The 26,773-nt window shown below is 38.7% G+C and overlaps 2 protein-coding genes across 4 annotated transcripts in view; one reads left to right on the top strand and one right to left on the bottom strand.

Moving 5' to 3' along the window:
• Window positions 1-14,809, top strand: part of zmp:0000000896 (caspase recruitment domain-containing protein 11) — a 16,430-nt gene extending 1,621 nt beyond the window's left edge. The window contains exons 2-24 of the mRNA XM_042719409.1: window positions 443-664; window positions 2,091-2,228; window positions 2,759-2,945; window positions 4,087-4,225; window positions 4,319-4,489; window positions 4,565-4,684; window positions 5,393-5,518; window positions 5,663-5,830; window positions 7,291-7,386; window positions 7,492-7,528; window positions 7,798-7,838; window positions 7,925-8,013; window positions 8,154-8,200; window positions 9,186-9,303; window positions 9,380-9,536; window positions 9,622-9,745; window positions 9,917-10,157; window positions 10,646-10,712; window positions 10,795-10,897; window positions 10,970-11,128; window positions 12,193-12,299; window positions 12,379-12,494; window positions 12,611-14,809. Coding sequence (XP_042575343.1) covers window positions 443-664; window positions 2,091-2,228; window positions 2,759-2,945; window positions 4,087-4,225; window positions 4,319-4,489; window positions 4,565-4,684; window positions 5,393-5,518; window positions 5,663-5,830; window positions 7,291-7,386; window positions 7,492-7,528; window positions 7,798-7,838; window positions 7,925-8,013; window positions 8,154-8,200; window positions 9,186-9,303; window positions 9,380-9,536; window positions 9,622-9,745; window positions 9,917-10,157; window positions 10,646-10,712; window positions 10,795-10,897; window positions 10,970-11,128; window positions 12,193-12,299; window positions 12,379-12,494; window positions 12,611-12,815 — 2,978 coding nt within the window. The 3' untranslated portion in view covers window positions 12,816-14,809. The remainder of the gene's footprint in view (window positions 1-442; window positions 665-2,090; window positions 2,229-2,758; window positions 2,946-4,086; window positions 4,226-4,318; window positions 4,490-4,564; window positions 4,685-5,392; window positions 5,519-5,662; window positions 5,831-7,290; window positions 7,387-7,491; window positions 7,529-7,797; window positions 7,839-7,924; window positions 8,014-8,153; window positions 8,201-9,185; window positions 9,304-9,379; window positions 9,537-9,621; window positions 9,746-9,916; window positions 10,158-10,645; window positions 10,713-10,794; window positions 10,898-10,969; window positions 11,129-12,192; window positions 12,300-12,378; window positions 12,495-12,610) is intronic.
• A 2,482-nt stretch (window positions 14,810-17,291) lies between these two features.
• LOC109108327 (alpha-2-macroglobulin-like) lies at window positions 17,292-26,357 on the bottom strand. 3 transcript variants are annotated; one of them, XM_042719405.1, is made up of 35 exons: window positions 26,286-26,357; window positions 25,918-26,190; window positions 25,585-25,771; window positions 25,360-25,516; window positions 25,185-25,237; window positions 25,009-25,029; window positions 24,750-24,915; window positions 24,591-24,675; window positions 23,906-24,020; window positions 23,712-23,832; window positions 23,511-23,620; window positions 23,256-23,426; window positions 22,947-23,174; window positions 22,640-22,852; window positions 22,419-22,568; window positions 22,034-22,159; window positions 21,864-21,957; window positions 21,176-21,317; window positions 20,844-21,069; window positions 20,537-20,660; window positions 20,333-20,454; window positions 20,195-20,246; window positions 20,025-20,108; window positions 19,742-19,918; window positions 19,526-19,601; window positions 19,286-19,442; window positions 19,136-19,210; window positions 18,883-19,045; window positions 18,620-18,804; window positions 18,325-18,546; window positions 18,123-18,244; window positions 17,940-18,021; window positions 17,769-17,852; window positions 17,585-17,690; window positions 17,292-17,389 (listed from the first exon to the last, which is right to left on the bottom strand). In XM_042719405.1, exons 2-35 carry the CDS (start codon window positions 26,052-26,054, stop codon window positions 17,349-17,351), a joined length of 4,374 nt encoding a protein of 1,457 aa, XP_042575339.1. In that variant the 5' UTR covers window positions 26,055-26,190; window positions 26,286-26,357; the 3' UTR covers window positions 17,292-17,348. The 3 variants fall into 3 exon arrangements, with proteins under 3 accessions (XP_042575339.1, XP_042575341.1, XP_042575338.1); XM_042719407.1 differs by having other exon boundaries at window positions 25,918-26,183; window positions 26,286-26,308; XM_042719404.1 differs by lacking the exon at window positions 26,286-26,357 and having other exon boundaries at window positions 25,918-26,277.
• Between the last annotated feature and the right edge of the window lie 416 nt (window positions 26,358-26,773).

The raw sequence follows: 26,773 nt of genomic DNA, 5'->3' as shown, positions 1-26,773 counted from the left end.
ACATGTGTTCACCCCAATCTCATGAGAAAACATGAGATTGGTGTGTATGCAACAAAGTTATTTTTATTTTTTACTATTTTTTTATGATGTGATTTGTACAAGAATGTTTTTTTGTTTTTTTTAAGCATGAAGATTCACCTCTGAACATACCCATCAGTGGAGCATAAATATCATACAGTAACATACAAACAGTTAATAAGATTGTACAATATACACAAGTTCACCAAAACACACTGAAAAGAAAGAAAGAAAGAAAGAAAGAGCAAAAATGGTGTTGAAACTGTTAATTTCGCAATTACAAAGAAACAGCAAGTAACTCATTGTAAACTAAAGCAACTACGAAAACATGCACAATTTCTTGGCTCCCACACCACCTGCCATTTCAGGAGCAGCTGCTCTGTTATGATCGTGAGTTTCATAAACGTCTTCTGTTTTCTCGCAGGTGAATGGCCGCTGGGAGACGAGAGTTCGCTCATGTCTCCTTCAGAGGAGGAGAAGTACGAGGAGCTGTGGGAGCGAGTGGAAGGTGTGCGACACAAACTGACCCGCATTTTAAACCCGGCGAAGCTGACGCCGTACCTGCGGCAATGCAAGGTGATCGACGAGCAGGACGAGGACGAGGTGCTGAACTCCAGTCAGTATCCACTGAGAATCAGCAGAGCCGGTGAGACGCAAAACATGACACATGCTTTCCAAACACTGCGTCTTTATTCATGCCAAAGGACTTAAATGAAGTTGTATTAACAAGTATAGAACAGCAAAAACAATAACAAGACATATATAATAAAAAATAAAGTAAAAAAAAAAAAGCCAGAGAAAAAAAACCGGCAACATTTAAACGAGGTTAAACAATGCGAGTAATTTTTGAATTTTCAATGTTTTTTTTTATTATTTTTTTTTTAATGACTATCAAAGACCAAACAGGAATTATGACAGTAGTGTATTCTTACCCAAAAAAGTGATTTATGATTTGATTTATGTATAAAAAATATGAAGTATAATGAAGATCTACTTAATATGAGAATTTGAGAAAAATACTATTGCAAGTGTTTGTTTTGCGATATACTCCTTTGAATTTTTTTGACATCTTAAAAATTATGGTGAATTTAATGAGCTATTGTGGTCTATTATGGTTTTAATTCATTTGAAATTGAAATTATAAAGTCAGCTTTATAATTTAATGGCAGATGTGTGTATAAATGGAAATCAAATGGACTAAGTATCCAAATCCTCCCAAAACACACACAAAACAAGCAGTAGAACTGAATGAAAGAAAACAAATTGTACATGTACTTCATATTTAATGATTTGATGATTTTATCTAATGGTTTACACTTTCGTGAAAATATTCTCCATTGCTTTGTAAAAGTTTGTGCATGTGTTCTTACTGCATTTGCACCATTTTCATTCGAGAATCAGGAGAAAATAATTTTGCATTTGTATACTGCATTTAAAAAACTACACTTTTTGAAGAGATTTTCAGGTGGTTTGTAAAAGGTGTTTTGACCAGCTGATTTGGTCAGTGTGTTTTCTGAGTGCGTCAAAAGAGTGAATCATTTTGCATTTTAGATTCCATTTAATAGATGAAATTGGAAATTGTTTATTAATATGTCCTTTAGTTTTGACCAGCTGGTGTCACCGGCACGTTTTCTGAGCTCTTTGTAAGAGTCAATCATTCAAATTTCTCCCATCGGTAATGGAAAGTACATATTTGAGAGCTTGTAGTAAGAAAGTACAGCCGCATTGGGAAATTCTGCCATGTCATAACGCTGCGCTCAAGTTCATTCCTTGTAAAGCTTCAGCCTCATTTCCCTTACGTTTTTGTATCTGGAAAAGTCAATAAGGAACCAAATAAGCTTTTCCTCATGTGTAATGCAAAGGGTTGTAGGTAATATTTAACCCTTTTACCAATATAATGATTTAGTACGTACTCATCTAGCATACTATTTATGGTGGATAGTATGTGAATCTGGATGCAAATGTTCACATTAAAAGAGAATCAGAGGAGGAATGAATGTGGAGTGGAATGTGATTGGTGGGTGAGTGTGTCTGTATCAGTGTTCAGTGATTTGATTGGCTGTTGTGCTCAGGGCGTTTATTGGATATCCTGAGGGGGCGTGGCGAGCGCGGTCTCCAGGCCTTCATGGAGTCGCTGGAGTTTTACCATCCGGAGCAGTTCACGCAGCTGACCGGACGACAGCCGACACAGCGCTGCTCCATCATGCTGGGTGAGTAAAACTGAATTCACAGTCCTACACTAGCATACTACACGTACTATTTCTTAAATGTTTGTGAACTCGCCTCATTTCACTCGTTATTATATCACGTGGAGCGAATACTGATTTACTGCTTTCTAAATACTGGTTCAGTGAACACAGTGGTATGACAGCATGATAAATGAACAGATTAAAATTAAGCGAGTTTATGCTTAAACCGAAAACATTTCCCAAAATTAAGTGGTTTTATGCTGAAAGCATGAACAGTTTTATCAAAGATGTGTAAGTTTATGCATACAGCAGGAACAAATTTATCAAAATTATGTGGATTGTATGCTTCAGACAAGAACAAATATATAAAAATTTGGTGAGTTTATGCTAAAAACAAATAAATGTTACACGATCATGTGAATTTATGCATAAAAGAAGAAGAAATCTATGAAAATTAAGTGAGTTGTTTAAAACAATAATAATGTCATCAAATTATTCTTTGGCAGCAGTTCTAGCTGTTTGTTAATGTTGTTTGTGTGATGTGTGTGTAGATGAGGAGGGTCCTGAGGGTCTGACTCAGTTTCTGCTGCTGGAGGTTCGTAAGCTGCGAGAGCAGTTGCACTGCAGCCGTGTGTGTGAGCGGCGTCTGTCTCAGCGCTGTCGCGTGGCCGAGGACGAGCGCGGCCGAGCTGAACGCAAAGCGCAGGAGCTGCGTCAGGACCGCATACAACTGGAGAGGTGAAGAAAGCACACATATCCAATTTCTTCTCAAACTTAGTGTATGTAAAATGCATTTACACTTTTAAACATTTCTTATTTTCACTTAAACAAAACTTGATATACTAAAATAGCTCAAATAAAAACTGTATAGACAATTAAAAAATGACAAAAACACATAAAAACTACTAAAACTTCAAATTAAAAAGAAAAAGGAAAATCGAAAAATAAAATAAAATTCTAAATATTAAGAAAAAAGACTAAACACTGGTCTATATATAGTACATATATATAGTACAGTGATACTAAACACTAATCTCTATCTATCTATCTATCTATCTATCTATCTATCTATCTATCTATCGATATATATACAATTATGAACTGTTTTAATCATTTAATATGTATTGGCATGAATTCAGTATGTTAATATAAAATTAAAAGTATAATTGTGAGCTTAATTTTGTTTTAAGGTGTTTATCATTTTGTATTTAATGAGACTTTTCATTTTAAGATATATCTCACAATTTTTCATGTAACATGAAAAAATAAAATTGGTTCACATTTCACTGCATATTTATTTATTTATCCTTACACAACCTTTATTTACTAGTAATTTGTTTTTGTTTTTTTGTCATTTTCTTCAGGTTTTGTGCATGTATATACAAAGTTCTGGCATGAAACTCTATTTTTAGAGTTATTTTTAGACATTATCTCATGTCACAGCTGATTGGTTCTCTCCTGTATTGGTAGCCAATGAGCTCGCTGCTCAACATTCAATACTTGGCTAGCGTTTGCTGTAGCAGTAGCAGCGCACTTCAGAAACCCTCCTCCTTCCCCAGCTCCACCTGTATAAGATCTGCTACAGGGTGATCATGTATGCTATGGGGGATATAGATATATGTTGTATGTGCAGCAGCAGTATTTCTTATATGCTCACAGCAGCATGTTGTGGATGTATTGGCAGTAGCAAGTCTTGGTACTTGTTCTGCCACAGCAGCAGCAGCGTAGCAGATCTATTCCGCCAAGACCAAAAACATTTCACATTTACCATGCCAAGCCCTCCGAGAGTTGTCATGACAGAAATAAATATATATATATATATCTCATCTGCCAAATGCATATATGTAGATCTGTTTCGATGTGTGTGTTTATGGGTCAGGTTGAGACAGGACTGGGAGTCTGGCAGTCGTGAGTTGGGTTTGCTGAAGGAGAGACATCTGGAACAGGCTGTAAAATACTCGCGAGCACTAGAGGAACAACGCAAAGCTACAGCGCGTGAGAGAGAACTGCTCACAGAGGTAGTCAACATTAATCAGTATTTCACACTCCAGATACGCACAGTTCATGTCAGGCTCAAAGTGGGCATGTCCATGCGATGATGTCACTGACAGGTGGAGCAGCTCAGGAAGAGATTACAGGAGGTGGAGAAAGAAGTTCACTATGGCTCCGCCCCCTCGCTGACTCATCACACGAGCAGTGGGGTGTGTGACGGCACCCCTGCAGGTCCGGAGAAGACACCACCGCTCCCTGTGAGAAACAGAGAGCTTAACTCTGGAAATCAGGTCAGAGTCATGTGAGGGACCCTGCAGACACATACAGGAGTGTGTGTCGGTCGTCTGATGTATCGTGTGTTTTAGGCTCTGTTGGACATACTGAAGCAGGACCGGTGGGAGGCGGCGGAGCAGCGGCAGGAGCTGAGCAGCACCATCGCCCGACTGCAGGGGGAGCTGGAGAGCTCAGAGACTCAGAGAGAGAAAGTAAGAGCAAACCTCTGTGTGTCTGTGGTGTTTATAGGCTCAATGTGAAATCACATACTAGCATATTGCTCATTTTTTGCCATATATGAAACAGATAGTATGAGTATGCCATTGTGAAATCTGCCTTTGTTTTGTGTGCGCTGTAAAGTTGGATTTAACGTGTAAATAAAGTGCAGTTGGAAAATTAACCCATTAAAACTCATTACAAAATTAGTTTACTTGTATAGTGCTTAATACAATACAAATGCTTCAAGCAGCTTTACAGTAATAAACAGGAACAGTGTTCAACAATCAGTTCATTCACATCTTCAGTTTCAACTATAAAGCAGCTCTAAAGAAGATTATATAGTTTCATAACGTTAAATTATATAAAACATTATAAAATTATATAATATAAAACTATAATAGTATATCACTGAAACAAAAATAATAAAATAAATTAACAGATTTCATCTGTGAGTCATCCTCCTTAATATACACTAATTTATTAATTAGTCTTAAACCTTTTCAGTAATACTTTATGTTTTTGAACTTTTTGTAACTGGATGAGCTATTCTGAAAGTTGGCATGAATTAAATAGAGTCTATGTTCTAAATCCATGATATTGATCATATTGTTATCAATCATGCATGTTTCTCACCATATGTATTTATATGTACATATGTACATACATACATACAAATATACATATATAATATGTTTGTGTAGTTGGCGTCTCAGTGTGAGCAGCTGCAGCTGCGAATCAGGACTCTGCAGCTGGACTGGGAGACGGAGCAGAGCAGGAGTGTGTCCTACTTCAACCAGATCATGGAGCTGGAGAGAGAGAGAGACCAGGTACCAAACACACACTCTCTCGCAGACACACACACACACACACACACACACACACACACACACACACACACACACACACACACACAAACGTGCTTAAACACTTGTGTTTGTGTGTGTGTGTGTGTGTGTGTGTGTGTCTGTTTAGCGCTGCGCAGTCGTGACAGTCTGCAGCTGGAGTTCACCGACTGCCTCTTGGACAAGAACCGTCTGCGCAAACGTATTGCGGAGCTGCAGAGCAGCCTGGAGCAGCTGCAGAGAGAGATGGAGAGAAACCGAGAGCGGAGAGAGCAGAGCAACACCTGCATGCACTGCGTACGTCTACACGTTACATACTACAGACTACACATGACATGCTTGTGTTTCTCAATTGAGGGTGGTGTCTGAAAAACCACTACTAAACTCCCAGCATATACTATACTAAAGCATACTATATGCTATATTGAAGTATAGACTATAATTCATAGTGTACTGCATTGCACTATACCAAACTATCTTTGTACCCTTCTATACTCTATAGAACTATACTGTAAATTATACTTTACTGTACTGTACTATACTGTGCTATTTACTACACTACATTGTACCATAATGTACTATTCAATACTGAACTGTACTACTCTATACTATACTTCACTGCACTATGCAATACTACACTATACTACACTGTACTACATGACACTGTTTTGTACTATATGGTACAATACTACACTATACTGTATTGTACTACACTGTACTGTAATCTACTACATCATTACACTGTACTTTACTATATTATACAGTACTACACTGTACTGCACTGTATTATATGATAATATTCTATGCTTAATTTCACTGTACTATATTATATTGTACAGTACTACACTACACTATACCATACCATACTATTCTATAACATGCTATACTATGTCTATTTAAAACAATAGAATAAGAAAGTCGCACTGCTGCTCCTAAAAATTTTTTTATAGTCACACACAGTTGTCACACACAGTAGTTTTTAGTCACGAAATATAGGCCATATATATATACTAGTCGGTCCCCCCCAATGTTCAAGACATGGTTACAGCCTTGTATTGAACAATACTGTAAATTATACTGTACTGTATCTTGTTGTGGTATTTACTACACTGTACTATACCACAGTGTACTATTCAATACTGAACTGTACTACTCTATACTACACTGCACTATACTGTGCAATACTACACTGTACTATAAACACTGTACTACATGACACTGTACTGTACTACAGTATATCGTACAATACTACACTATACTTTATTGTACTATAATATACTATACTACACTACACTGTACTATATTATATTACATATAATATATATACTACATTACACTATACCATACCATACTATTATATTACATGCTATACTATATACTACAAATATATTAAGATAGAGATTATAATTCACAGTACACTCCACTGCACTATACCCAACTATAATACACTAACCTAAAGCCTTTTATACTGCATTGGACAATACTGTACATTATACTGTACTGTACCTTGTTGTTGTATTTATTACATTGTACTATATCACAATGTACTATTCAATACTGAAATGTACTACTCTATACTATACTGTACTGCACTGTACTGGACTGTATAATACTGTACTGTTCTACACAATACTATACTATACTACACTATACTATACTACACTATACTATACTATACTATACTATACTATACTATACTATACTATACTATACTATACTATACATTCACTAACATGTGTATGTGTGTGTTCCTGTAGTCTCACCTGTCGTTGTTCAGTGAGGATCAGTGTTTCGGCCCATGTTGTTCAGTTGATTTGAGTCCCAGTCCATTCACATTCAGAGCTCAGCTGAAGGTCAGAGTTCACACACACACGCACACACACACAAACACACACACAGTCGTGTTATGAGTGCACATGTGTGTGATGTTCTCTCATGCTGTCACTGTGTTTTTACAGTCAACCTCTCGAGCTCAGATCTGTGAGCAGTCTGAAGGTGAGTGTTACTGTGTGAATAGTAATAGTATGTATTTAACTGACAGGGATAAGTACAGAATTTGATCTGAATTGAACTGGATAACAACATTGTTTTCTTCTGTGGAGCTGCTGTACTGCTGAGATTGATTCATAATTGAAGATTTTTACAACATTAACGCTGTCATTCTGTTATTTTGTTACTGTGAAGCAGCTTTGAAACAGTCTGCATTGTTTAAAGCTTGTTGATGTATTTTTTTTTTTTGACGCTATTGTGTGTTTGTGTCAAAGACTCCTGCTGCTCTAATTCAGAGGAGAATCTGCTCACGCCGGTAAATAAATATATCATTTCACTCGATGATGCAGTGATGATCATGTCCTGTGTTTGAATCTCACTGTGTGTTTTGTGATTGTGCAGGAGTGTAACACTGAGAAGGACATCAACAGACTCTCCACATTTCCCTTTCCTCCCTGTATGAACTCCATCAACCGCAGAGCAAACGTAGAGTAAGACAAATCAAACACTGCAAATTGTGTTAAATACATTAATCGACATCTGAAGCTTTAGTTTACAGACATCACTAAACTAGTGAAGGACGACACCTGATTCATGATTCACTGGTGTCTCACTGTCTGTGTGTTTGCAGGTTTGATCTGAAATCTTGGGGGAGTGACGAGAACGAGCCGCATACAGGTGTGTGAAACAGCTCTCTGTCTGTCTGTGTCTGTCTGTCTGTGAATCTTAGTCCAAACCTGTCTGTCTATTAGAGATGGGAGCAAAAAAAAAAAAAAAAAGATTCTCTGATGTGTCACGATTCTTTGTTTGTCAATTCTGAATTGATTCTAAAGAACTGCAGGACTGATTCATTGTTTACCACATTTTGTAATTGCAACTTTTTATCTAGCTTTTGTATCTCACAATTCTGACCTTTTCTTCTCAAGATGTAAGCTCAGAATTATGCAAAAAATGTCAGATTTGTGAGATCTAAACTCTAAAGTCAGAATTCTGATTTTCTAACAATTCTGAGTTTATATATTGCAATTCAGACAAAATAAGTCAGAACTGTGAGACATAAAACTGCAGTAATTTTGATAAAAAGATAAAATAATTGCTCTTTACTAAATTCTATTTTTTAAAATAAAATTCTTCATTTTCATGTATATATTTGTATGTTTTTGTGTGTCTGTTGTTGTTGTTTTTTTTGTTGATATTGTATTGCAATATCTATTTATCTGGTGATGTTTTTTTTATCATGTATCTATTGTATAGCACTTTGGTCAGTGTCAGCTGACTTTAAATGTGCTTTAGAAATAAAATTATTAATTATTTTAAAAAAACTTCATAAATGTATCAATTAAAACATAAGCAAGAAAGTTACAAATAAGTGTTCAATAGGCGTTTTTGTGTTATCTTTGGTATTAAATTGGTTTTGAAAATCATTGCAGCTGAAATGTTGGTGTCTTGACAAAACTGACCCCTGTTTGTACTGTAATGTAAAAAATGTCAGATCTTTACCTTTAGAATCAAACTGAATCATGGGACCTGTGAAGATTCACTGTCTGTGTTCAGTTTGTATTTAGATTGTAAGTAATGGTGTGTGTGTGTGTGTGTGTGTGTGTGTGTGTGTGTGTGTGTGTGTGTGTGTGTGTGTGTGTGTGTGTGTGTGTGTGTGTTGTAGAGGACTCAGACTCGTGTCTGTTGAGTTCATGGAGCTCTCTGCCATCTCAGCTCTTTCCTCCTGACTTGATCAATGTGACTCCAACTCTCCCGATCAAACCTTCATCATCCTCCCCACGGTATGAACCCATCATCAGCATCAACATGACCTTCATCATGTTGTTTTGTCTCATGTTCTTCTCATTTGTTTCTCAGATTGTCTCTGGCGCTCTCCTCCTCATCCAAAAGTGTCAGTCTGGCCGACGACATCACTATCATTGGAGGAAACCGGACGGGTGTGTTTGTGCAGACGGTCAGGGCGGGTTCACCTGCACAGATCTGCGGCCTGAGGGAGGGCAGTGAACTACTGGAGGTGAGAGAGAAAGAAAACTGTTTCCTGTCAGAGAGGAAGTTCCTCCTTCACTGAAACACATTCAGATCACGTGCTCTGTTGTCAGTTGAATCAGGGGTTGTTCGGCGAGGGTCGTGTTCGTCTCAATCAGTGTACGGCTGAAGTGGCTCATTTCTCAGTGCAGTGGTGGACCGAACCAAACGCGCTCAAACACACACACAATCCCGATGGTGAGAGACAAACATGCACTCCATCCGTTTTTCTAAAAAACCTTCTCAAATCAAGTGTGTGTGCATAAATTGAGAATTTGAAATTGTATCATGTTCAGATAAAAATCATGAGATTGTGAATGTTTCATTGCATTTTCTATAATGATTCAGTCTTTTCCATTCTCGTCTCAGGTTATTCTCGTTTACTGGCTGAGCTCTCGTCTCCGTCTTTCACGGGCGCCGACTCGTTCTACGTGCGCGTGAACCTTGACCTCTGTCACCATAGTGACCCGCCGTGTCTCAGGGTTTGCTGTGATGATGTGCTGCACGTCACCGACACGCGTTACAATGGTAAATATCAGTGGCGCTGCGTTCGCGTGGACAAACACACGGGGGCGCCGCTGCAGGCCGGAGCCGTGCCCAACTACAACAGGTACATAATGCATGCAATACATGAGAAATACATGAACACTGAAATATTATGAAGTATTTAAATAGCATTCCTTTAACTGTAGTGACTAAAAATCAATGAAAGTGCATATAAGTGGTGTGTTTTTTTTTTTTTTTTTTTTGCTATTGTGTCATCCTATCTCTTTTAAACTCCTGTATCTCAGAGAGGCTTTTCCTTGTTAAACACAAATGTGCATACACACACACACATATACAGTATATATCTTTTAATTCCATAAATAAATGTTTGTTGCCATCATCTCCAGTCACATAGTCTGCTCTAATAAGGCAACAACTGTTGACAATATTGAATAAATATTAATTATTAAATAACCACATCATAATTCAGCATGCAAAAACATTCAGGGAAGAAGAGCAACCACAAGTTCATATTTAGATGATGTGGATGTTTAATGTTAAACATCTGTCTGGTGTCATATCAAACACATCAGACTCGTGTTTTCTCTTCAGGGCTCAGCAGCTGCTGTTGGTTAGACTTCGAACGATGGCGCTGGAACAGAATCAGTCCAGGAGGAAGGTGACGGTCTTCCTGTCTTTCTGTCTGTCTGTCTCTGTCTGTCTCACAGACGCTAAGCTGTTTGTTTTGTGTCTATCTGTAGTTCTTTAAGAAAACCTCTGAGCGCCTTCGGCTCATTAAAGCGGTCGCGGCGAACTATCGCAAGATTGGCTCGTCCAGTCCGCTGCTCTACACACTCAGTAACCGTAAGCCCCGCCCCCTCTAACCTTTAACCAATCAGAGCGAATATTGTGAGTTCTGAATGTGTGTGTATTTGGGTCATGAGGAACAGCTGATCCCATTCAGTCTAGTTCAGATGGTTGGGGTCTTCAGCAAACGTCCGGTGGTTTTCTCCCCGTCTATTCTGTCCCGCGGGATCATCGAGCGGCTGCTGCAGCCGGCACAATCCGGTCTGGACTTCAACACCTGCCATCCAGGTACAGCAGCAGACTTTCACTACAGCTACAACCATGCTGCCTATTACTTGAAATAAACTAAATGTTCCCTGAAAATATATTAATACACAATAGAAATTGCCCCAGATTTCAACTAAACTGACAGCTAGTCAATTATATAAACCTACTAAAATGATTAATGACAAAACAACAATAAAATAAATAGTAAAACTTGAACTAAAATGAACTAAAATTTAAACAAAGATAGAAAAAATTCTAAATCGTACTAAATACTATAGTACTTACTACTACTAAAATATGAAAAAACTACTAAATATGATACAAAGACAACAAAATGACTACAACTTATTAAAATAAATGTATTTAAGAAAAGTAGAAATATAAAAAATAATTCAAACTATAACCCAAAAAAAAAAAAAATGGTTACTGCGGTTAAAAAACTTAAATGAAAATGAATAGTATATAAAATATAAGAAATCTAAATATTAATAAAAATTACTAATAAATACTATAATAGTATAGGATCGATGATAATAAAATAATACAGCTCCTGCATTTACAGCTGGGATTTACTTTGTCTATTTGAAAATAGTTTTTAACATTTCATTCAATTTTAAACTAAAACTATGAACTAAACTGACAGCTAGTCAATTATATAAACCTACTAAAATGATTAAAGATGACAAAACAAGCAATAAAATAAATAGTAAAACTTGAACTAAAATGAACTAAAATTTAAACAAAGATAGAAAAAATTCTAAATCGTACTAAATACTATAGTACTTACTACTTAAAAAAACTACTTACAAAAAAAACTTAAATGAAAATGAATAGTAAAATAAAATATAAGAAATCTAAATATTAATAAAAATGACTAATAAATACTATAATAGTATAGGATCGATGATAATAAAATAATACAGCTCCTGCATTTACAGCTGGGATTTACTTTGTCTATTTGAAAATAGTTTTTAACATTTCATTCAATTTTTTCGTTAAAAATCTTGATACCTTTTAGTTCATAATTTCAGTAATTTATTATAAATTTTATGGATTATTTTCCCCATTATTATTATTGTGTGCAGAGCCAGTGGAAAGTTGTATGCGTCAGGATAAGAGTGTGTTCCTCATAGACTCCACAGATCAACCACTGGGAATCAAACTACAGAGTATTCAAGAGGTCATTAACCAGGTATACAGTAACACACACACACACACACACACACACACAGAGAGTCACAGCTGTGTTAAAACTTTGTGTTTGTGTTCAGGACAAACACTGTCTGCTTCAGCTGGGCTTGAATCATGTGGAGAATCTCCTGAGGCACAGCATCTATCCCATCATCATCTACATCAAACCCAAAGACAAGAAGGGACGCAAGTTCAGGTGTGGATCCGTATCCGTCTGTCTCTTGACACTGTAGTCACAAAATCAGCTCAGCATTGAGCTCTTGATGTCACACAGTCCTCAAACCCAGTGAAACCTGTGTGTGTGTGTTTCAGGAAGCTGTTATCGGGCCACAGAGAGGAGGACCTGATGGAGGCCTGTCAGATGGAGGAGCTGCAGCTGGAGACTCTCCCTGTGATGTTCAGCACGGTGGAGCCGAACGCATGGAGCAGCACGGATGAGCTTCTGGCTGTCATACGCAGCAGCATCCTGAGCCAGCAGAGCGCCATGGTGTGGCTGGAGCAGGAGCGACTCCAGTAGAGATGCATCCTAACATATTTCACACTGTTATTATGGGACAGATGGTTAATGACCTGTCATTTAGTGGTTATGTCTCATATAATCCACTAACTTGAATATATATATATTAGTGGTGTAAAAATTAGCGTGTTAACGCAGACGATTAAATTTTTTTCAGTTTAACATCTTAAAAATATTTAATGCAATTAATGCAGGGGCGGGGCTAGGTTTGGCCACTTCACTCACAACTGCTGCTTCTGTCACTTTTTCTCTTGACATGAAGTGCTTTTATTCATGTAATTTTATTATTTAGAACAGGAGACTATTCAGACACACGCTCCATTTCACTTCAGTGCCAGGCGTGAATCAAAAGAGTGCGAGCCGAAATGGTACTGTGTTCGCAGCGCGTGCTCTTCAGTTGTACACACAAAGGTGCTGGCGTGCGTTGTAGCCTGTATTCTTTCATATCAAAGTGCAAAATAAACTACGTGCATGCAATCTCATAGTCAGTTAAGTCATGAAGTTACCAAAAAGGCGATTGAATAAACACGAGCACGACTGCATGTTGAAAAATTAAAAAAGAGGCGCGGGTGTTTTTATATCACTGTATTTCTGAAGGAAGATTATCTTTAATTAGTCTGTTAAATATTTGATATCATTTTCATTTCATCTTGCGTTTGTGAGCTCAGCGCTGCTTCGTGTACAGCAGTTACTGGGGAAACCTCGGTTTCTCCCGCTTTAAAGCTGGCAGAGAATGAATTTGCATCTTCAGAAAGTCTGATTTACACAGCAAATATATTTTGCTTGTTATCTAAAATAATCTACTTTAGAGGAACTACTTAGCCGTTTGTTATTGATTCTATTTTGAAGTCTACCGGAAGTTAAGTTAGGGCCACAAAAGCGCACATGCGCAGTAACGTTTATGTATGTTGTTGCCATTGAAACCATCTATAGAGAAGTCAGTATTGGTATCTTTGATACTGGCCTTTAGTCATAAAAAAGATGCCATTAAACATATATATAAATATACTGTCTTTATGTTGTTTGTACATTAATGTGAAGATTGAATGTGAAATTATTGCAATATAAAAGTATAAAAAAAAGCAGAAAAATATGATTAGTTTTTTTTTTTTTTATCGATTAACAGCACACATACATAACACTACATACATACATAGATGCTGGAGATTGGGTTTTCTAAAGTTTTATGTACATGTTTTATATAATCTTTTTACTATGCACTTCGTTGAAGTAGTTAAACTTTAGAAATCAATGGACTGTACTGTACATTTTTTTTTTAGCTGTATCTGTGAAGTCATCTGTATTTATTATGATCTCCAACCAGGAGAACTGCATGACTACATTCATACGGTGTTTGGGATCAACTACCATCAGGTGTTGTTAAGATATGAAATACTTCTGATATTGATCAAATCTGTGATCCATCTGTTAAGTGTTTTTTTTTTTTTAATGCTTGTGTTTCTCTCAATCAATTTAGTCATTCCTGGGACCCATAACTGTAAAGTGTAACTGTTTGTGATGACTGTAAAGCAGCTCATGTTCAGATGTTCTCACAGATATCACAGTCATTTCCAGCGTCAACCAGCTCCACTCGTGGAACCTATGCATTGGGTGATAGGACATGACCATCTTTTAGATTAACACTTTCATCTGAAGGAGCTTCAGGCATCTTAGGATTTTACATGTCATCTTAAAACACATACAAACTAGGGGCATATCTGCTGTGAAGCCTGACCCACGAGAGGCATGTTATTACTTTTGCTCCTTTGCATCTCTTGTTTTAAACAAGTTCTCTTTAAAACAACCAAATACCACTGTTTACAGACTCATTCATATTTAATATTGGTACTTGATGTGTAAATTGCATTTTAACATTATACTTTCAATAAAACATTTGCAATTGATTGTAAAATGCATTTTCATGCATTTGGCCTGAGTTTTGTTGTACTTGTAAAGTTTTAACCAGCAGACGTCAGCAGCTTGACGCATTAGTGAGTCGTTCAAAGGGCGGTTCAAAATAAAAGATTTAAAACATTATTTGAAAATTTATAATTTAACAGTAGTATTTAAAATGCGTTAAGTGATTTTGTGCCTCTTTGGGATGGCACAATAAAGTGACGTTCACATGCAGAACACAAGCTTCTAGAGGGCACATTAGTCTGAAATAACAGGTAAAGGGGTGCGGAGCCAGTGGTGGGTTTGTAGGCAAACATTAATGCCTTGAATTTTATGTGAGCAGCTATTGGTAGCCAGTGCAAATTGATAAACAGAAGTGTGACGTGCATTCTTTTTGGCTAATTAAAAATAAATCTTGCTGGTTTGATAGAACTGGCTGGAAGACTGCCAAGAGAGCATTGCAATAGTCCAGCCTGGACAAAACAAGAGCTTGAACAAGGAGCTGTGCAGCATGTTCTGAAAGAAAGGGCCTGATCTTCTTGATGTTGCATAAAGCAAATCTGCAGGACCAGACAATTTTAGCAATGTGATTTGAGAAAGTCGGCTGATCCTCAATCACAACTCCAAGGTTTCTGGCTGTTTTTGAAGGAGTTATGGTTGATGCAAACAACCATAAACCTTTTTTTTAACAGTGTCAAGGACCAGGAAAGTATGAAAAGCATCGTCAGAAGAGTCCATCTGTCATCAGTGATTCAACCATAAAGTTATGATGTGACGAGAATACTTTTTGTAAACAAAAAAACAAAAATAACGATTTTATTCAACAATTCCTTTCCTCTGTGTCTCTCCAAATCAGTGCAGCACCATTTTGACAAATCTGAGCTGTACGCAGGCGGCTTATGCTCTTCTGTGTCAGCCGTGCCCAAGGCAGTCTATGGGACAGCCTCAAGCCTACCGGTTTTCATCCAAAATATCTTAAATTGTGTTCTGAAGATGAACAAAGCTTTTACGGTTTTGGAACAACATGGGGGTAAGTGATTAATGACAATTTTCATTTTGCGGTGGAGTAACCATTTAAGTGTCTTCTGACTTCTAACACCCCAAGAAATTTAACACAGATGAGCCTCACTGTGGCAATGTATGCTGGGAAACCAACCTGGTCCAGGGCAGGCTAACTGTCAGGCTGAGCAGAGTTCCTCTAACACTGACCAATGGGAACGCAATGATATTACCACCGACTCTCTCACAAACCATTATAGCCATGCAGCCTTTCTCTCTGGTTTTATGACAGCTGTACCTTTTGTAGTTAGCAGAACAGATAGCAAAACACTACAAGCTAAAGTTGCTCTTTAAAGCATTAAAAATCACTAAATTAAAAAGGAAAATAATGAAAAAGACTACATTTTAACTACATTTATAAAAAAAAACAAAACAAAAAAAAAAACACCAACACATTGAAGATTAGTAATTAGGGCTGTATTAGCTTACTTTTACCCATTACAATTACAGTTCCTGCTATCACAAAAATACAGATTTAAAATTCTACATATATTATTTAATGCCCCAAAACAATGAGAATGCTTTTGAGCAACTTTAGAGAGGAGAAATCAGTCTACATATAATCACTTTCTAAACAAAGTTTATAGAAGTATAGTGCATCCACTAGAAATTCTATAAATAAATCGCTTTTTATTGATGCAAATATATTAGAAACGATGCATTGTGGTACAAATGCCAACTGGTATCCGATGTACACTTTTTGAAATCAATGAAATGCATCATTACCTTTTATGCGATGCACCAAGCAAATCTGTGAATCTTCCCATCCCTAATCACGATGCATGTATTCTCGTAGCTTCCTAAAATGATGGTTAAACCATTGATAATCACAGACCATTTTAATGAAGTCCTTATCACGTTTGTGTGCCTTGACTATGGTAGACCCTTGCTGTCTATCAAAGGTCAGAGAGCTCTTGTAATGACAATGCATCTATTATTTGAATCTGCTTGCCAATACAGTTATTACAAGGTGTGAAAGCAAATTGCATGTAAATCTTAGTTCTGAAAAGCCAGAATCCTGCAAAGTTCAACTCCAACCCTGATAAAACCGCTGCCTGTAGCTTCCTAGTAACCCCTTCAGACCTTGATTAGCTGGTTCGGTGAACGCAATTTCACCAAGTAAAACATGTTCCTGGATCAACATCCTTGTTGATCCTGGAACATCCCATTCAACCAATCAGAATTGAGGGATAATTTACAGGAAATGTCTGTTTTAAGCAGTAGACCGTAATGTAGACCGTACCAGTAATCACACTGTGCAATGATCATTCTGTATCGTAGGCTAGTTTTGGTCACAAGAACAACGGCCATCTTTGAACCTCTCTCACTGTACGACATAAGAGCACTGATTTGGAGCCACAATCACAGAAATCGCCACAATTGTTTCAAAATGCCAGTCTTTCATTTGGGACAGGTGAAAAAACAGGTGGGGTTGGGCTGGGCTGTAATAATAATTACAGGCCAGAGTCCTACTTTCAATTCCTCCAAAATGTGAAAGCCCCCATAAAAAAAGCAACAAAATCACATTGCATAAAAGCAGCTTTATTTGAGTTATACTCTAACCTGTACAGAATCAAATCATGGGCAGGGAGATGTGTAGGTAGTCTCAAATGCATCACCTAAAAGAAGAACATAAAAAGAGTTGGATCATGTTCAACAGGGAATTCAGCCAAAGCAAAGAATGACCAGTGATGCGTTTCCCAAAAGCATCATTAGCCAACTATGGTCGCAAGCTCAATTGCACTATTGGTAACAACAGAATTTACGACCAAAGTTGCTCTCGGGAAACACACACCAGGATGATGAAAACATACTTGGCTGATAGTAGTCATAAACATTGATAACCGCTGGCTTGAGATTATTCACTGCAAGAACCTGTTTCAGCTGCAGATTGTAACTCATGGGGTTGCATTTGGAAACCTGCAAAACAGGATGAACAGCAATACACAGCACATGAAAAGATGTCAGTTTGTGAATGTCCATTGTACACAGTCTCACCTCTTTCAGATACACCAGGACATGATCATCTCTGGCATCAACCCGCTCCACTAGTGGGGCAAATGAATTAGGTGGAGATCCAAGCTGAGACGAAAAGATCATTGTTAACTACACAATAACACGAAGCCTCAAACATCTCGGGACTTTGCAAATCTTAAAATGCATACGAACCGGTGACGTATCTGCCATGAAACCCGACAGGAGCTTAATGTCCACTATAACCATGTTAGTGCTTGACTTTGGGCCATCGTATCTGTATGGTGTGGAAATAAAGGGGTTTAGTCATCAAGAATCAGCATCTCTTTGTAAGAGTCAAACATGAGCTGGTTTCAAGAAAGTCAAAGCCATTCTTACGTCACTGTGAAGCTCAAAATAAGATTTGCTCCAAGTGGTTGGCAGTCTCCAGTCACCTTCGCTTCGACGCTCAATGTCCTGGCTACTTTAATGGGTGTTGGGATGTTGTAGAAACATGCAACCTATAGTATGCAGAGCAAGGAAGACACAGAATTAGGCCATGCACCAAAGAATCAGAAACCGATAGGGTTAAGATGCAGACCTGCACAGACACACAAGTGGATCCTGTTGCTTTAACATTATATATGCCTGGAACGGTCTTTAGTGGTTTTTCCTGATATAGCAGCCTGTTGTCCCGAGTCACATCGAAGTTATGAACATCTCCTCCTACTTCTGAGGACTGTACAGTAACAGTGCTGGAACCACCCAAGCTGAATACTTGAGTGGCATACGTCGACAGAGCCTGAAGAGCCACCACTGTGTCCTATATAACAAGCACCGGATTAAAAACTCCACTCAGATATGAATTATTTCACTCATGTTTGGTGGTCAGTCACCTGAGTGGAGGAAAAGCCTCCATAGGGATTTTGCTGGGCCACAAGCCAGTTGACAATGCGGTTAGCGTAGCCCAGATCAGCCGTTGTGAGAGGCTGTACCGCAAGAACCGCTAGCAGCACATATGAGCTGATCTCCACTGCCAGAGTATCAACAGATGAAGTCTGAGACCAGTGGAGCTTAGTGCCTATGAGGGAACAGAGGAGAAAGTTGATGCCAAAGATCCTCAACAACAAACAGACAACAACAGGCTGGTGAATATCACCTTCAGAAATGGCAAGGTTGTTCAAGATGGTTAAAAGCTGTGCTCGAGTGCTGGTCTCTCCTGCCAAACTGAAGGTGTAGGTGAGAAGAGCAGTGGTGTAAGTGTTTCCCAGGTTCCCAACGACAGGCCTCAAGCATGACAGAGCATTGGTAATGACAAGATCCTGAAAAAGAAACAAAGAAAATATCAGACAACTGCCAGAACATGAGGATCATTTACAAGGAGCTCATACAACTGCTGGAGATGTTTTTACCGTGACAGGGACACTGAGTTCAAGCAGTGATGCAGTGATGTAGGCAGTCATGGTCACATTATCATCAACTCCACCCTAAAGCACAACTGCATATGGATTAAAACCACTCTGACAGACTCTAGGGTACATTCCATTTGATAACATGCATACCTTCATGTCATTGTGGTACAAAGTCCCCCGTTGCATGAAACAGCCATTTGAACCTTGCTGGCTCATCAGCCAGTCTTTTGCACTCTGAAGGACATTTGGATCGATGAATACAAAGCGTGTCGCTAGACCAAAAGACCTCAGGACAAAGGCAGTCAACCTGGCCATGGAAGTTTCATGACAAACTGAATTTACAAACAAAAGGTGACAAAAAGGATACTCGAAGAACAGTGTGAAATTCACCATGTGTTTGATTCATCATAACCAAATGTGCTGTATGAACCGTCACTGTGCCTGTAGTTCAGTTGTCCTTGGTATCCTGTTCAGGTCAAATATTGCATGCACAGTATCTGAGAATCTGAGTATCTGAGAGTCTGATAGATTCAATAGGAAGTGCAGGACAGAACGTCCTTAGGATTTAGTCTCCCTAATACACAAATTGCATCTGCTCATCCATACCGCTTTGAAGGTAACCGGTGGCGGTCTGTCGGACGGCTGTGGTGAGTTGGCCCGTGACTTCCAGATACTGAAGAATGTAAATATTGGGAGCAAGAACGATCATATTCTGTTCTCCACAGCCATATGGCATCTGTAATAACCTATCCAGATTCTTTAGTGCACGGCCCATTATGTCCCCTACGAGAAGTAAAGTGTAAAACTCAGAAAAAAAAAAAAAACAACAACAAAAAAAGTTGTCCTGCCAAATATCACATGTCAGTTTCTACTCAATTAAAAATTTTACCAAGGACTGAAACTGAGCATCTGGCTGATCCCTGGATCAAATTTGTTGGAAACGTCAGAGTCACATCTTCAGAAAGAACACTTCCTGTGGACCAAACAGAATAGATCAGCTTTGAGCGCTAGGCTAATGTTTGAGAGAATGTGTTTGGGAATCGTTGCATGCGAACAAACCCTTTGGGCACAGTAACCAACTCTGAGCATTTGTCCTCTCAACTCCTTCAGGCTAAAAAAAGCAATAAAACACCACATCAGCAAAGCAGCATGAGCTCAAGGATCAAACTGGTTAACAAGGCTGGTTACCACACTTACTAGAACAAGTAGACTTCGAGTGACTACGTCAATGCGTCCTCTCTCTGGCACAATCACGATCTCAGTGCCACATTGAGCCTTGGATTGTTCAGCTGAAGCACTGACCGTCACATTAACAAGTCCTGCAGTGACAGACAGGTAGTGAGCAACACCTCACTTACTCATATATGCTTCAAATTTAGAAACAAATGGACCAAAACTGACCGAGAACAGAGGCTGAGAGAACCCACTTAAAGGTCTTTCTCCCATTGGCACAGAGACAGGATGAATACGGCTCATTAAATGGTCTAAGTGTGAAGGCTGAGCATGTAGCTGGAGTTACTTTAACCTGCCAATGAAAACCAGTAACATGGAGCAAAGACACAGGACCAATATGGATCCTCTCATATATATATATATATATATATACATATATATATATATATATATATATATATATATATATATATATATATATATATACACACATACATATAAAGTATATCTCTGATATATATAAACCGTGACAAACCATGATGCATTTTGACAGATAGTTGAAGACTGTGGCCTTCAGCTCAAAAGACTCCCCACGGATGATTGAGTAAGGCAGGGTGAGCTCCAGGAAGAAGGGCTGGAAGACAGTCAGCTGAACAGGACGAGCCAAACCGAAACCTTTGGAGGACAAGCAAAATGCCTCCGTCTCCCATGTTGTGATAGTGTCGGGAACTGTGAGAGGAACTTGTGTGGATCCAGTGTCTCTGAAGGATAGCCGAAGAGAGAAATAAGCGGGGACAGGAGAGGTAAATTATTTGGTAAGTGGCGTCAAGTGTCAACTACTGATTTAACACAAGATGCTTCACTAACCCCACTTGAGCGAGTTGCCAGATCCATGTTTCTGGAAAGTAAGTCCTGATGGTCACGACAAAAGAGGAACTGCTCTTGTCTCCACTACCTGCTACTGCAGCAAGAGCCACTTCAGGTTTTGGAAAGGCAACCGGACGACCAACTCATAAAATGGAGATGAGCTATTAATACCAAGACTGCAACAACAAATTGAGCTTTATCCAATCTCAATATTGAAGAATGCCCAAAATTGGTGGCGAATCACTGTGCATTCACGAAAGTGACAATCACACAAACAACAGTGATCTGATGACTTTGAAAATTATGCAGTATGAAATCAACAAGTACATTTAGTGGTTCTTGAATTTGGATTCACAAATCTGGGATTATTAAAAAAAAAAAAAAAACATTTAGGCATTAGTCGTGCCTGTGTGTATATATATATATATATATATATATATATATATATATATATATATATATATATATATATATATATATATATATAATATAAATAATGTAAAGAGTCATGTTAAACCTCATATTCAGTATCCATAAAACCTTAGACATTTACAGTGCAAACAAAAAATAAATAAATAAATAAATAAATAAATATCAAACCCTTGCATAATCATGGTGACTGCTTCCTTTTCTTGTAGTTTTACTAAATCATATGGCTAATTTTAGATCAAGAACCTAATGGGCATACCATAGAAGAAGTTGCGATAGTAATTCAGGTCTCTGTACGTCAGGCACTGAGGTTCTCGGACGGGCAGATTTGTTGCGATCTTCAGTCCCACACTCTGTTAAAGCAACAGTTCAAACTACAAGTCACATTCAAAATAGAGTACTGACTGACATATACAGACCATTTTCTACCTTGAAAGCTTCGTAAGCTTGGCCTGTAGGAACAGCTCGACGGGGTCGAACATTCAGGCATTCCTGTTCATCCTCGACACCAAATGGATAATCTGATAACGATCGCACTGGAAGTAAGCTGAACACCTGAGAATATTTGGGGGGTGGAGGGGGAGACGTGTCAAATGTTTGAAGTAGTTTTAAGTTCTCCACCTGTGGAATTCTACCCTTTTTTTTTTAAAGTCATCATGTGTTAATCAAAAGAACTGAAAGATGGACAAATGGTCACAGGATAAGAGGAATACAACTTAAAAACCCACAAACAAGACCAACTGGTATGATGTGTCACCAATGGATTCAAATCTACATTGTTTAATAGGAAATCTGATCAATGGCACATGGATACCGCTTCAGCACTCAGACGTCTTCCTGGCTCCATGATCAGGACACTCTGATCAACAGCACTGAGGCCACAGAGGGATCCTGCTTGAGCAGAGACCGTCAAAACGTTTCCCTCACCAGGAACAGCCGTAGCTGGAGAAAACTGCAGAGAAACCTGGAACAAGAACCAGCTCAAGCTGAAGGACAAGTCACTGCACCCCACAGTGGGGGGGTGATACATCATACCTGGTTTTGGAAACACATTTCTGTGTCAAAGGATGCACTAGCAGCAACTACATTCTCACTGGGTAGAATACAGAAGGCCAGAATCTGCACTACTGGAGGCATATCTACACTGACAGACAGCTGGAATGACACCGTGCCACTCATGATGGTATTAGAAGCCCAGGCTTTAACCCTATGAAATCCATGACGGACAATAACTCCTTTGGACAAGACCTGACAAGATAGGCAGAGTGCATAAAGTGTCAGACAAATAGACCAGCATAGCAATCAAAAGGCAAAGATCACTACAAAACCAGTGTCCACTCACCATATAGATGATATCAGTGTTGTAGTCACCAGTCTCTCCAACAAATGAATATTTGATGGTCACTGGATAGTTGGCGCCGCATTTCAGTGGCTGCTCAAGCTTCACTATTGTCAGTTCACTAAACGTTGGACTGTAGGGGCTAGCAGGTTGGAGAAGCTTAACTGTTCTTGTTTCTGAATTGAAGTATGGTGATCTGTAACCATAAACAACCTCTGGAGTCGCACTTGCCTGGGGAACAATGAATGGAATTGGTTCCTGTGACAAGTCTTCATTTAAAATAAATGAATAAAAAAAAAAATATCAACTTACCACCAGACTAAGATCAGCTTTAGGGAGATCAGCAGTGTTGAGGCTGAAATCAGCAAGTCCATTCTGGTTTGTCGTCAAATTCAAAAGCAGTTTGGTGGGCCATTGGCTACCATCCAGGAGATAGACTGCCTTGCTTGCAATTGGTTTCCCACTGAAATCAGATGCGGAGACCTTTTGGGAAAAAATAAAAAAATACAGGTTAAGAAAAGGAACCAATGTGAAGGCTGCTGTAACAAGTGATGAACTTTTACTTGCCTTTCCGTTAATCATTGATCCATGGTCAAAGAACTCTGGGAGCTCCAAAAATGTGACCTTACCAACTTCAAACGTAATGGACACTGTTGCAGATTTTGACATCACTACACCTGGAAAAATGAAACCACAAACATGTGCACACCAAAAACGCCAACATCCTCCAAAACACATGCCACTAGCTCAGATCAACCAGTAGCTCACCTGTCCCCTCCTCGGTGACGTTGGCAGTAATAAGAAACACATCTTGCAGATTATTTTCAAATCTAGTGGTGAAAAACACTGATGTACTGAAGGAAAGGGAGGCACAGCCAGCAGCGTTCATCTGGCAGCAGAACATAGAAAGTCATATTTAAGTCAACCACATGAGTGAGCGAGCCGTATTGTAGTAGTCATACCTCAGCAGTTTTATTTATGCACAGACGAGTCACCCCAGGAACCACAATGTATGGAAACGGCTCACGGCACACTTCCACCAACGCTTGACCAGGTACAGGCTGCCCATACGTGTACCTGAGAAGTATTTTAAAGGGGGGGGGGGGTCTAATTCTATTTCATGCATGTTGAGTTATTTACACTGTTAAAGAGACAATTTCAAAAAATGACTTGGATGTAGAACAGAGTATATCTGTGCCAAATACACTTTCCAGGTTCGCATACGTTTCAGAAAGTTTTTTTGAGCATGGCTCTTCATGACGACATAAAGGGTGGAACTCCTTGTATAGGCACTTCTCCTGGAAGAGCGCACCCATGCACACATCGACCAGAGCAAGAGCAAGCCCATCAAAGCGCTTCATTCAGCAGCGCTGCACAGGCCAAGTGCTTGTCACTTTTTAGCTCCGCCCATGGCACGCCTCCAGGAACTTGGCTGTTTTCGGAGAGAACTGTAAAGCTGTAACTTTTAAAAATATAAAACTAAAGACTCTTTGGAGATATGAAGGATGCAATACTACTCCATAGGTACTCAAGATTAACATGAGATTTGGTGAACTGTGTGTTATGTCCCCTTTAAGGAAAGAGATCAAGAACAGACCAACAACAAAAGGAGAAATCTGGGATCAAGTAAACAGAAGCATCACTCACTTGCTGCAAACCTTAATTTCCAGCCCCAGATCTCCAACACTGTACATCTGTGGTGCCTTTACAGTGACTTCAAACTTGGGTAAAACTAAACCAGAAACAAAGCACTTTAAGACCTCACATCTGCTAGTGTACCGTTGCAGAACGTACATGAAAACTTACCATATTTTTTCACCTCGAAAACCTGGGAGGTCGTTCGGTCACCAATAAAAGCCCTCAATGTGTACATCCCGACCGGAGCCTCAGGGTTTAAACCATGAGAAAGCTGCAATATCCATCGCGTTGAGGAAACATTTGTCCACTGACCGATTCGGTTGTTCTGATTGTCCTACTCAAACAATTAACAGATCAGAAAAGAAAACTGCAATCCTGACATCAGAACATCCAGAAATAAAGCAGACCCATCTATTCAAATCCTCACCTCCACAACCACCACACTGTACTGCAAGACACAACCACAGTAATATTAGACATGGATAATATACAAACATCATGGGGTGGGGGGGGGAGGCACAATTATGATGGACTAAAGTTGGGCATCTAAAAAAGATGTGCATTATTTTGCAATTTGTCAGCAGCAAATAGGTTAGGCCTCACCGTTTGATCAAGAGGCACAAATTTGGCATCCATAGTTACAACTCGGAAATTCACTGCAAAAATAATAAGAAGTCAATTAATGCTCACACATTACACCAGGCACTTGAATTTGACTTTGCAGCACAACAGAACTTCTAAATTCCTAATATTCATCCAAGGGTCATTTGTAGCGCACCAGTTTGTCCTGGGTTGTAGATGGGCTTGTCTGTTTGGATGAAAGTCAAAGGCAGGTAAGGTCTGAACATAACTTTCCTCTCTTCTGTCATTTTGAAGCACTTCCCTTTAACCACCACATTCAGTTTCCACACAGACTCCACGTCTACACAAGGAGCCTGCGGAGAAACATTAATGTACATCAAACTAGACAAATGCTTCATGTTTAGCATGATAAGGTTTAGACCTGGAAACGAAAGCAGCGGTAAATTGCTGCGGAAGCAGATCTCTGCTGCACAAGATGAGTCGTACTGTTTTTATCATCAAGCAGAGAAACGGTCATTGTGAGAGTCTCATTGGGTTTCAGAAGAATTGCACACAATTTGGCATCAGAGCCAGACTCAATCACTGCAGGAAAAGTCACCAAGAACCACCTGTGGAAACATATAGAAGTTGAACTTCAGAAGCCATAAACAACCAGGTCAGAGAACATGCACAGAAATTGTTTGCCATAGCCAAGACTAAGAGCATAAGACAAAGCAAGATGCTTTTGTTTACTTTAAAGGCTAATGCTACTTACGGCCCTGATCTCTGTCCATCAACAGCAAACGGCTCTAATCTTGGTCTATCAACAGCAATCGGCCTTAATTTGTGTCCATCAACAGCAAAGAAGAAAAGGGCTAAAATAAGACCTTTCCAAACACAAATCTCCATCATAGCCAAGAAGAGTGATCATCCAAGTCCAGGTGTCAAGTGAGAGTCTCTGTCAGCAACCCAGCTGAACTTCTGCCACAGTCTACCACTGTTCACTGCTCTACAGCGTCTCACAATCAGTCTCAGTCGACCCTGATGACTGCAATATTAACACATTTTTAATCAGATGTGCTCATTCCTGCTCCTGAAGGGTACATGTCCTGCAGAGACTAGGTCCAAAAAGCTCGAACTCACCTGCGTTGATTGAAGGTTCTAGTCTGAAGACCTTGATTAATTGGTTCAGGTGTGCTTAATTAGGGACAAAACTTATAAGCAAGCATGTAAACAACATATTTCACCATGTTTTATTTAATTTATCCCCAATCTGAAATTATTATTATTATTTTTTTTTTGATGGTTTAGGCCTATTACTCCATCTAATATAGCTTTAAAATGTAACAATTTATTTTATATAAATACCGTACAGCGACACATTCTCAAACATGTAAGGATACATGTTTAATATATTATATATGTATTAACTGTGCATTTACAAATATTGTCTGTTAACGTGGATGCTATTAAAAAAATCTATAAAAAATCCTTATCTGACAATTTGACTTATGCAATTTTTGCCCATCAGAAAAATACTGTAATCTGTTTCAGGCTATATTTCATCTGCAACACAACTGAGCACTTTTATAACGATACTAATAGCACCATGGATTAATTATTAAAGTAAT

The sequence above is a fragment of the Cyprinus carpio genome, chromosome B3, assembly GCF_018340385.1.
Source record: "Cyprinus carpio isolate SPL01 chromosome B3, ASM1834038v1, whole genome shotgun sequence".
In the NCBI taxonomy this organism is placed as follows: Eukaryota; Metazoa; Chordata; class Actinopteri; order Cypriniformes; family Cyprinidae; genus Cyprinus; species Cyprinus carpio.
The sequence above is the reverse complement of the archived record's forward strand: the minus strand, read 5'-3'. Positions and strand labels throughout refer to the sequence as shown.